The 12,037-nt window shown below is 37.0% G+C and overlaps 1 protein-coding gene across 2 annotated transcripts in view; it reads left to right on the forward strand.

Moving 5' to 3' along the window:
- The window catches only part of ZFPM2 (zinc finger protein, FOG family member 2), a 479,651-nt gene that overhangs the window by 301,247 nt on the left and 166,367 nt on the right, over positions 1-12,037 (forward strand). The window contains exon 5 of one of the 2 annotated variants that reach the window (XM_053559355.1): positions 4,424-4,535. In XM_053559355.1, the coding sequence (XP_053415330.1) occupies positions 4,424-4,535 (112 nt within the window). Of the gene's footprint in view, positions 1-4,423; positions 4,536-9,093; positions 9,242-12,037 lie in introns of those variants that run through there. The other variant, XM_053559356.1, reaches the window with a different exon arrangement.

A 12,037-nucleotide genomic window follows, 5' to 3' on the forward strand; every position in this document is an offset into this window, starting at 1 on the left:
ACACTCCATGCTTATTTGAATGGTTGTCAGAATTCAGTAGCTTGAGGTTGTAGAACTGAAGTCCCTGTTCCCTTGCTGCCTGTAAACTCGGGGCCATCCCTATTTTCTTCATGCCATTACATTCCTTAAGTTCTTGTCACACTTCACCATCTTTAAAGATAGCCAAGGCAGGTGGAATCTTCTTCATGTGGAATTTCTTTGGTTTACTGTTTTGCCTTTCACTTCTACTTCTAAGGACTTATGTGATTAGACTGGGTCTATCTGGCTAATCTAGGATAATCTCACCATCTCACGGTCCTAAAGCTTAATCACATCTGTAAAATCCCTTTTGCCAAGTAAGGTCACATATTCACAAATTCCAAGGGATTAGGATTAGGGCATAGCCATTTGGGAGGGGAACCAACTTCCTGCCTGCCATACTTATTATCCACTGTCCTTTTCTCCCCACGTTCTATGCCAGGTGTCACCTTCCTTGGATGCGAGATAAAAATCTTGGCCTTATTTTTCTTGTTTGTGAATCAGCCAGCTAGACTCAGTAAGCTTTAAACGTGTTTCCAGCTCCTACAATTCTGGAATTTTATGAACCCTTTTGTTAGGATGGACATGGGAATGAGAACCTAATGATCAAAGTGGATATTATTATTTTCTATTCATGGATTTTGCTGGAGTGTAGATTTCATATAATCCTGGCTAACTCCTTCCTTCTCACTCTTGGTAATCTTCTTTGAAGGCAGTCAATCTCCACAAAAGTTGACTTCTTCAGAAAGAAATTGACTCACCTCTTCAAAACTGTAATAACTGATCCCTGGAGATTTTTTTTATCTACTTATTATTTACTTTACTGCCTGGGTATAGCTTTCAGCAGGTCTGTGCTCCATTTTTGCTGTTGCTTTATTGATTTGGAGTAAAAGAAATTGTTTTCTCTTCAATTCACTTTCTTAATATATCTGATTCTACCCGTCCCCAGGATAATAATGTTTGCCAAAGTTTTAAAAGGTGTAATGTCTAACTTCCCATTAAGGACAATTTTAGTCATTCACTTTATTTGAGTTACAAAATCAACTCCTTCTAAGCCTTAATTTGCTTATATTTAAAATTGTAGAAAGTGCTAGTGGTAGCCCTCTTAGAGTTCTAAAAATAGAAAAATATCATGCAGGGAGGTACTTATCACAATAGCCAACATCTCACAAGTGCTCAATAGATATAAACCACTAATACTGTGTTAATAGTGGTAGTAGTCAGAGTTGGAGTGAATAACCCCTGAGCCCTGTTTGCCCAGGACTTTCTAACTATAGCACTGAATACATCCTCCTGGGAAACCCTTCAATCCCAGAAAAACCAGGACGGATAGTCAACCTAGAGGTGGTAGTGTTCAGAATCAAAGATAAATATATATATATATGTTACATCTGCCTTCTACAAGCCATGTGACCTAAAAGAAATTATCTTAATCTTTCAGTTCTTCCCTTTCTTACCTACTCCTAATATATTTTTCAGAGTAGGTAAGAAAGAGAAGTATCTAACAAAATGATTGCACAATTATCATAAATAGTAGTCACCTTATTCCACCTGCTTATAGAATAATCTTTACTGGCTTCCTTCTTCTTAGGGAATTATTCACAAAAGGTTTTGGCTAATATGTAAAGGTGCCTCACGATCTGTTTCTAGACTGCCTTCCCAGACTCACCGCTATTATGCTCTTCCCATTTATCCGTGATGATGATGATGAGGAGGAGGATGACAGCTATTATCTTCCTGTGCTTACTACATACCCAGGAAACTTTTAAAGACTTTATAAGACCTTACACCAGAGTCCCAGAGCTACTCAGTATGTCCTGTACATTCCCTTCTCCTATATACTCCTTAGCCTTTGTCCACTCTTTCTAGCAACTGCAAATTTTTCCTGTTGGTCCTTTAAAATCCTGCCCAAATCTTGCCTCTTTTGTGGCATCGTCCCTTAACCCACAGGATAGGAGGTGCTGCCTTGCCCTTATTGACTCCCAGACAATGTGCACAAGTCTCAGCACTTCCTACCCTGGCACTTTTCACAGTGTATCTGCATCCTTCAGGAAAAACAAAAACAAAACAAAACAAAAGAAAAAACAGTTGCTCCTATTCCTAGCACGAAGTGCAGGACTGGACTGGACTGGACTGTTTATTTGTGAAATGAATGAAAGATTATTCTATTGGAAAATTCATTGATTTACTTTAATAGATCCCCTGAAGAATGTCAGTGATCAATATTTATTTTTTATATCACCTGTGAAAATTACAAAAGCTTATTTACTATGTAGAAATTCATAGAGCTCTACATACTGTAAATTAGCAAGATTAAGTAATTCACAAGAATAATTTTCCAGGAAACATGAGACTCCAATAGAAATAAGACCAGACGCCTGTTTTGAAATCTGTTACTTATCATTAGAACAAAGCGATATTTCAAATAAAACCACTAAGTACCCTATATGTGCTTAAAAACAGTGAACTCCCCTCCCCTGAGTGTCCTGCTTCCCCTTGGACACCTGAAGATACTGATCTGGGCATTTATTCTGGTAGTGAAAGGAGCAAAATATACTTCATTAGGAACTAATAGTTTATGTTTGGATCACTGTTATTTCAGATTCAAGCTTGTTTCTCCTATAAGTGTATTTTGAAAATAGGAAAAAACAACCATGGTCAATCAGACTGCTACTAGGGGATAACTTGATATCGTTTTTGCCTAGATTGTTTGTATACATGTATATAACATAAAATAATTTCTTTTTCACAGGCCTTTCAATGACTGTTTTTCCTGGTTATACTTGCCAACTGTTAAGATACATAGTTGAAGAATTAAGGCTCCAAAGTCAATCAAAATATGAATATTAAAGATCAGTGTGCAAGAATTAGTTGCAGTTGATCTGACTTCCTACTAATTCTGTTTTAATATTTGAAGTATTTTTATTTCTTTAATTTTTAATTTTGTGTACATAAGAGCTGTATATATTTGTAGTCATAAATATAGGAGGTGTATAGATAAAGCAGATGGCATCTGTTTGATATTTTGATACTGGCATATACTGTGTAATCATCAAATCAGGGTAATTGAATTATCCATCACCTCACGCATTTATCATTTCTAGTGAAGTAGTTTTTTCAGACTTCTTTTTAAATTATCTATCACGGCTGATTTTTCCATTAAATAGGATATTTTATTTTATGGTTGACTTTACCCTTTATAATATTATTGATACTTTAAAAAATGGATTAGCATTCATTTTATGCATGGTTTTTAACACAGCTTTGCAGTTAACAATATTGTTATCATCGTTGTCACGAGGCAGGTGAAAGGGGTTTTCCAGATTCCTGAGAGATTTGAAATCGCCAGATGACTCCTCAAGTCAATACTTGTTAATACCAATTTGGGAAATTTGTGAGAGCATATACTATGTGGGAAAGTCCCAGAATGGGCTGAGATCTCGTTGGCAGGATCATATCTAGGTGAAGATTCAGTTCAGAAATTACCATGAGACCCTTGCATTGTGCTCTGTGCTGTGGCTTCATGATGTTTGAGATACAGAACATGGACCGGGGATGATAAAAGTCTGAATGCCGGTTTGCTCTGACTCACCGGGAAACACAGTCATGCTAAGGCTTACTTATTTCCTCCCTAGTTTATTTCCTGCCCTGTAAATATATCAGCGGAATTTTAAAGATAAGTCATTTGACTGCCAAACAGCCAAAAATGATGACCATTTTGAGCCTTACATGTCTCTCGGCTACTGTGGTTCCCAGAGCACTGGTTGTCAGATGCTTTTCAATTTATTCACGATTCCTCTTATAGTCTTTCTAGAGACAATGTTCGGAGAATTATTAGCATTATTCTTATTTCAGTTATGGTCAGGCTCTCTCAGTTATGGTCAGGGCCACTCTTAGCAAAAGAGGTTGGGTAGATTTCATTATTCATTCAGAATAAGTTCCTGCTCTAATATAAATGTTGCTCAGGATAGAGCTTTGAAATGGATCCTGATTCTTTAAATTCTTTCCTGTCTGTTTCAGGAAATAGTGAGATCCTGTTGATAGTAAAGTACAATGTGTCTAAAGTTCACTTCTAAACACTCTGCTCTTTGCAACGAAAGTCATCTACATTCTCTTTATAATTCAGAGCCACAAGAGATCTGTCTAATCTGGGAGATCTGATCCCGTATCATTTAGGGGAAAAAAAAATTCCTCGATAATAATTCTACCATTCAGATTAGTGAAAGGAATAAGCCTTACAGCTTCTGTCATCTTAAAAAGATATTAGGAGACGGGGGAATAAGGACTTGGATTATGGTTTGGGAGATTTAGTTGTTTGTAAAAATAAAATGATTAGTACAGTTATTATTCAAGTTTTTAATCAACGAAAGCAAATGGCATCTGTTTGTTATCGTTCTTTCTACAGAAGACAAAGGCTCAGGTCCCAATGGTGCTGACTGCTGGTCCCAAGTGGCTGTTGGATGTGACTTGGCAAGGCGTGGAGGACAGCAAAAACAACTGCATTGTGTACAGCAAAGGTAAATGCAAGAGCGGGTCCTGCTCTCTTTGGAAGTACTGAAACCTGAGCGTTGCAAAACAGCCCCAGAAGAGCTGGAAAGGAAGTCCAAAGTATAATTTGATGTTCTCTCTTCCTTTTTCCCTGATGAGTTTCTCTAACCTGCATTTTCAGTAAAGCCTGCTGGGCATTTTTCGGTACAACATAAAACGAAAAAGAGCTGTTAATTGCTCAGTGCTGTACACATTTCCCTAGCCCTGTAGTGGAGGGGCTGGACTAGTACCCTTCCCTTGCGGCCAGTTTTATTGATAGTCAGGTTTGGAGAAACCCTAAATTCCTCTCATAGGCATTATCTATCAAAAAGCAAAAGCCTTTTGAAATTTAGCAATTCGTGGCAGGGGCATGCTGTGGAGGCACTACATTCCGGCCAGTTTCCTGAGATCACACGCGATCAGAGGATAGCTGGAAATGAAACCTTTGCAGAGACTGAATCCTTCCCCATGGTGATTTCTGAAGGGCAGGAGACAAACACGAAAGAGGAAGCCAGTGGCTGGCAGAGCATTGCCTTTGATTTGCTCAGGGTGACATCAACCTAGACTGTGTCACATAGCTACTCCCAGCTCAGTGATGGCACATCATGGGACCAGCTCTCCGTAGCGGAGCCATCTTCACGTGTGGTGTGGCTTTGGGGGCACATTTCTCCACATTCAAGTTGTGGGCCGTAGCTCTGCACTCTTTCGGTGAAATCCCTTACTTTGTAAATATTTCAAAACCTTGTGCTTCTCATGTTTAATTTCTTTTCGGCTTTCTTTTTTTTTTTAACCAAATAGACCTACTGAGATCAAAGATTTATTTGCACATTGAACCTAGAAACCATAAAAGCACACAAGGGAACAAGCAAATAAGCACCCCTATCAATATATTAACATATAAAACACTAATCATAACATCAAAGGCTTGTAAAAACTTGCTAGAAACAATTACAACTTGCTCCTATAATCATTACAATGTACACTTATAAGAGGATTGCTTCTAAACTATCATAAGCCTTTGAAAGTTGAAACACCGGAAAGAGGGAATTTGTAAGCTAAAAAAACAGTCTGCACACTAGGATCTGATTGTGCTCCTTTTCCTTCTATGATTTCTCGTTTCATACTCACTAATTTTCTAACCTGAAATACCCGTTGTATGCTGGTGGGGAGCTTATAGTAAAAGGGAAGTGAGATTTTTTTCCCCCCTGGATATGTTAAAATTGTCCGTCAAAGTGAAAAGAAATGGTATTGTGAATCAGCCTCCCAATGCCCATGTTCACAGTGCAAAAAAGACAAAAGGTACCTTGGAGTGTAGGACCAGTTTGGGGGAACAAATTTCTGTGGTAATGTCTTCCTTACAGCAATTTAATATGAAGGAACCGTGGCAATAGCTGTTCCCCTGTCATGATCCAAATCCATCACATTTTTAGCTAATTTTTTAACAGAGACAATTGTTAAACAGATTGAATCTCCTTTTCCAAAGTGTTTGGGACCAGAATTATTTCCGTTTTTTCAGATTGGAATATTTGCATAAACATAATGAGATGTCTTGAGAATGGGACCCAAGTCTAAACACAAATTTACTGATATTTCATGTATAATACCTAATGCACATAGCCTAAAGGTAGTTTTATATACTATTTCTAATAATTTTGTGCGTAAAAATAAAGTTAGGGCTATTTTGATTTTAACCCATCGTGTAAGGTCAGGTATGGAATTTTCCACTTGTGACACATTGGTGCTCAGATAGTTTCAGGCTTTGGAGTATTTTGGTTTCCAGATGTTTGGATTAGGGATGCTCAGCCTGTGTAACAAAATTGTTATCCCATACCCACTGGAATATTTTAACTTGAACATGTATGTGTTATGGTTATCTATACCTTAAACATTTTTCCAATAATCAATTCAGGGTAATTTGTAGAAGGTTATCAATTAATTTACTACTTAACTAAAAAAGTAGGCATTGAGTCCAACTATGTGTTGGCCTCAGACATTAATGATAAGAGCTACCTTCTATTAGGCACCCTCTGAATCCCCTGCTTGATGCTCTCATGCCAAATTGCATGTACCTCTTCCATTGCTTGTTTTTGGATTTTCAATATATGTGTCTAAGAAAAGAGTAAGTAAAAAAGTTAGCTATCATTACCTGACTTTCCAGTCTGGTCTGCTGTACTGAGGGCAAAGGCCATGTCTTACCATGTGTCCCGCCCTGTGCACGCTTCCCTCCTTGGTCTGACATGCTGCCTGTGCAAAACAGAAAAGAAAAATCATTAAATAAATATTGATTGATTAACCAGATAAGCAAATGATGAATGGTTGCCAGACACAATAATAGCTACTTCCCAGCATATGTTGATGAACTTTATGAAGTGTTGCTCTTCCCAAGTTTTTTAACCAACAAAAGGGAATTTCACATTGTTCAACTTGTAAGAAAAATGGATTGGGCAGTTCAGATTCCAGTACTACAATAACTACTTTGTATACTTTTTCAGTTACTCTGTAATTAATACATCCTATGAGATAATTAACATACTATCCCCCATTTTACAAAAGGTAAATAAGAGACGGAAGTAGGGTAATTTACTATGGTCACACGCTAATAATTGGTTGAGGCTCAAACATACATTTTTTTTCATGTCTGAGTTATATCAAACAGCTCAGTGACATGGGTAGTATTTTTCTCATTTTTCACGTGTGACTTACTGGGTGGTATGATCATCCAAATTCAAACAACTTGTGGGTCTTGACAACTCCAGATTCTATGCACTATGTGCTACATAACTCTGCCTTTCCCCTTCACCACTGTTAAATGATAAGTAGGTCCTCAAACCACTCTAGCCTTTATGCCTAGAAATCACAAAGAGTATATACAAAGTATGGCATTTCCCAAAAAGCATTCCACAGAACCCTAAGATTAAAGAAAAAGCCTCAGGACCAAATACCACTTACAGTAGCACCTCTTGCAAACCCACGATGCGTACTGATAGTCAGGATCTGAGAGGTCTGCACAGTAAGGTAAATACATAAATAAATATTCCATCTTATTTGCCTTTGACCATGTATCTTTATTTCTCTTTCCAATAAATGCTACTGGAACTAGTGCTCTGGATAACAAACTTTGGAAGACTTTGCTGCAGACTCAACTCTGACCTTTTACCTGGGGTTCAGAGGCCTGAAGCTAATTTCTGGAATTCACATTGCCTTTTGTAGGAAGAAACATTTCACCCATAACATGTTCCAAACTTCTGTGAATTCCTTAATATGGTGTGATTTTTACTAGGGATCATTTGGGCCATGGAAAATAAGACCCCTAGGAGCGCTCATACATCTTCTAAGACTTCATGGACTTGGAAATCTTTGGTCTGCATAGGCTGCCTGTCTGATAAACCTTCCCAAAGCCACAGGATTTTGTATGTAGAAAGGTTTAACAATTTTATATTCAGCAAATATTAACTCGAACTTCTGTAATAGATGAAGCATTTTCATAAGGCATATGATATTTATTAGTTAGGGCTCTTTTGTTTTTAAGTGACATAAATCCCACTGAAATTGGCTTGTACAAAAATAAATTTCTAAATGTGTGAGTGTGGGGGGGGACTGAAGGAGAGGATCTCATCAGCTCATATAGTAGAGTTTTAGGATATTCTGGACTTCAGAAACCATTCAGTTCCATTGTTCAAACTTTGACCCTGGACTGTCTCTATCTTCTGGCTCTCCTTTCTTGCATGGATGTCATTCTCAGATAGGCTCTCCTCAGAGGGTGGCAAGCTCCACGCTCACTCTGCCAGCCTAGCAACTTGAGTGCAAAGAGAATTTTTCTGGACTTTGGAGCACGTTACACACCAATCCCTAAACCAATTAATCCCTGCGAATCTCCCTGGAAGACCATAGTCATCCTGGAGCCCCAAAGTAGAGTTAATCCCACATGAGCCCCTGAGATGGAGGAAAAGAGTCCTCTAAATAAAACCAAGGAGTTGCTGCCACCAAAACGTGGTTACTTGATGGGCTGACATCAGGGTGAAGGCAACACATTCTTCATGGCTTCTGAGAAGCTCTCACCAAAGATGAAAATTAAATGCCTGAGGCCAAAGTTGTATTTTTTTTTTTCTAGTTAAGAATATAAACCACTTATAAATTCTGTCGGAATCATTACTCTAGGACCTGGTTATCTGTATCTACAAATAGAATATAAATTATGTATGTGTAACATTTGAAAAAAATACATTGACTAAGACTTTTGATAATATTTTTATATGGTGTAAAGATAGGCCACTTAAGGTATAACTTTGACCATATAACAGACGTACTTGCTTCTTAAAGGATTCTTAAAGTGTGGGCTAATAGCAAAATTAAATATATAGAGCTTTCATTTCCATAGTGTTGATCAAAAATGTATTATAAAATTACATCATTTAGTGCTATTTGACAGGCTGCCATCACCTGTTTTATCAAAATTTTTTAAAAATATAGTATTTGGCATTGACATTCTGATCTGATGCCCGTTTTTCCTGCCTCACCTACCCCTTGTCATTCCAGAAAGTAATTAGGTCATCCAGACATTGATGGACCAGACTTGTTGGGTCGTCTGTTTTTTGCTATTCTCAACAGACTCCAGATAATTCTAATTTACTTATCTCAGTGGAAAAATACTAAAAAGGACCATGCTGAAGTTAAAAGGAGCTCTGCTGAAGAATAGGTAGGATGAGAAAAGGCCTGCCCACTTGCTCCTAAAATCCGCTGTCTGCTGAGCATTGATGATATAGTTCCTTTCTTTACTATATACCATTATGTTCTTTGCTATCTAGTGTTTGCAAACTATGGTGACCTTTGCACATAAAGAATTAAACAGGTTACTTCGGCTTTAATGTTTTTGAGCATTCAAAATAAAGTCTTTACCATCTTCCATCTGTTTTTGTTCACTGAGTTCACTTCAAACCAGGGATAATTACATGATTGAATTTTGTGTGTAGTTATTATTTCAAAGTATGCAGATTCTCCAGGTTTCCAGATTAAGAGAATATATGTTATCCTTCAAGAGAGTGAAGAAGGACAGCAGCTAACCCTCGCTTTCATTTTAATCACAGGATATTTCTTTACATCAGTGGTTCTCAACCTTCCTAATGTCGCGGCCCTTTAATACAGTTCCTATGGATTGCAACCCACAGGTTGAGAACCCCTGCTTTATATGTCAAGGCGTAATGTCACTGTCAAGATCTGTATTTTTTACATTGTCTTAGACAAATGACATATACCCTCTAATCTTGATTTTCTCGGCTGTGAAATGGAACAGCAATGGCTACGTTGCAGGATTTTCGTGAAGAAGTACCCGTAAACATGATCGTATATATTAGGATAAATATACATTGCTCATTATCTTGTACTTAGCACAATTTACCCTGTGGTCATAAATTGGTACAGATTTAGAGAAAATGAAACCATATGTCCATTTTGGTATCAAGCATGTGTGCAAGAAAATATCATCATACAACATCAAGCTTATAGCAAAGAAGCCCAAAGGCCTCATTCAGTCACCCATGGTTAACCACAGAGGTCCGTGTCACAGAACCAGAGGCCTGAAGCCTGTGCCCGAGTGTGACTTTAGATATTCTTCCTTGAGTACTTAATATTTTTATTTTTAATGAAAATCCTATATAAAATGCTAGTATAAAGAGGGCAATGATGATACTATTTAAATTATTAATAAAAGTTAACCATTTACTGACTTCTATTCTAGACACTGTTTTCATCATTTACACACATTTTCTTTTTTTTTTTTTTTTTTTGTAGAGACAGGGTTTCACTTTATTGCCCTCGGTAGAGTGCCATGGCATCACACAGCTCACAGCAACCTCCAACTCCTGGGCTTAACAAATTTATGATATAAGCTGCACTGTTTCCATTTTACAGATAAATAAACTTAGGTTTACATGGGTTAAGTAAGTTCAAATATGGATAGCTCATATATGATGAAGTTGGAATACAATTGTAAGCATGATTGCCATTCCCAGTTGTATAATCAGCAGTCTTGAGGACGCCATTTACTAGGCCAAGGTTATAGGTTATCACCCTTCTTTCCAAATTTGCATACATGTTTATCAGAGAATTTTTTTTTTCATTCTTTAGTTTGGCTTTAAAGAGAAAATGTTCAAGAACTAAAGCAGCAGTAATAGCAATACGTCATGCTAACTTTTCTGTAAGACCAAGCAATTTAAAATAATGTAGAAGACTGCACACCAATCTCAAAAGCATGCTATGACTGTCTTCCAGGTTCCGAATATTCCGGTTTGCAGAAATTTAACCATGCAATTAATTACTTTAACCCTTTCTTGGTTGTCCTCTGATTCAAGGCCCTATGTTAGGCACGATTGAAATAATGACAGAAATTCTAATACGATCCAGCAAATTTTGGCTCACTGACCAAATTAAGTTTTTAAAACAAAGATCTTTCATTATAAGAACTCTTGCAAATAGGTGGACCTTAAAATAGAAAATCTGTTTTATGTTCACTAGAATCTTCAAACAATAGCTTTGTCTAATGTGACAGCCAATTTTCAGAATAGCCTACAAGTTAATATTTTACTCTACTTAGAAAGTATAACATCATTAAAAGAATAAACTAATATAAAAGGAAACATTGTGCTATTCTCTGTATTTATTTAACTATTCAAGTAATTCATAGAAAATGTATAACTGTTTTCTAGTTTGACAGTATTCTTAAAAGAGGGTGGGTGCCTGAACCAAATATTTAGCATCGGGAATTACAAAATCATAAGGCGATTAAGTTAGCTAGTCTCAGAATCCCAATATTGCTTTTTAAATGACTTCAGGATATAGGAGGTACTAAGGTTATTATCTGTTATCAGGAATACAGTGGAATTGTACAACTGGATAATAACCAAACAAACTGACACAATGTAAAATTACATTATCAGTGTGTTAAAACAAAATTGTGCCCTAAAGGAGTCCCCATGCCAGCTCAGAGCTGCAGTGTAATTATGCTTAACTCTGATAATTAAAATATAACGGAGATCAACAGAATCATTTTCATTAAGAAAATTATTAATGATGGTGGTATAACAGTAATTGATTGCAGAGCACCACAGGATAACGTGATGCCGAAAACCTAACATGTTTCATGAATATCTGAGGCTTTTTCTCGTTATGTTCTATTAGAATGAGAAATATATTTTAAGGAGTGAGCGATTAATTATTCCTTTCCTAGGAATCAGTGGTTACAAAACTGGCTGCTTTAGAAAAACCACAGTTTTGATTCAAATTGTTATTTCTAAGGGGTTCTTAAGGTCAAAACAAGCGACCCCTCTGGTAACTATGTTATTTACAATAGAGCTGTCTGTTGCAAATTGCAGATGACAGTGACTTCGGCAACTATTGGGCCTTCTGTCATTTCCATTTCTTACTATGCATTTACTGTTGTTACAATTATGTTAGTGATTTACCGATGTTATTTCAATCTGGGTCTGGTCATGCTGAA

The sequence above is a fragment of the Nycticebus coucang genome, chromosome 13, assembly GCF_027406575.1.
Source record: "Nycticebus coucang isolate mNycCou1 chromosome 13, mNycCou1.pri, whole genome shotgun sequence".
Taxonomy (NCBI): domain Eukaryota; kingdom Metazoa; phylum Chordata; class Mammalia; order Primates; family Lorisidae; genus Nycticebus; species Nycticebus coucang.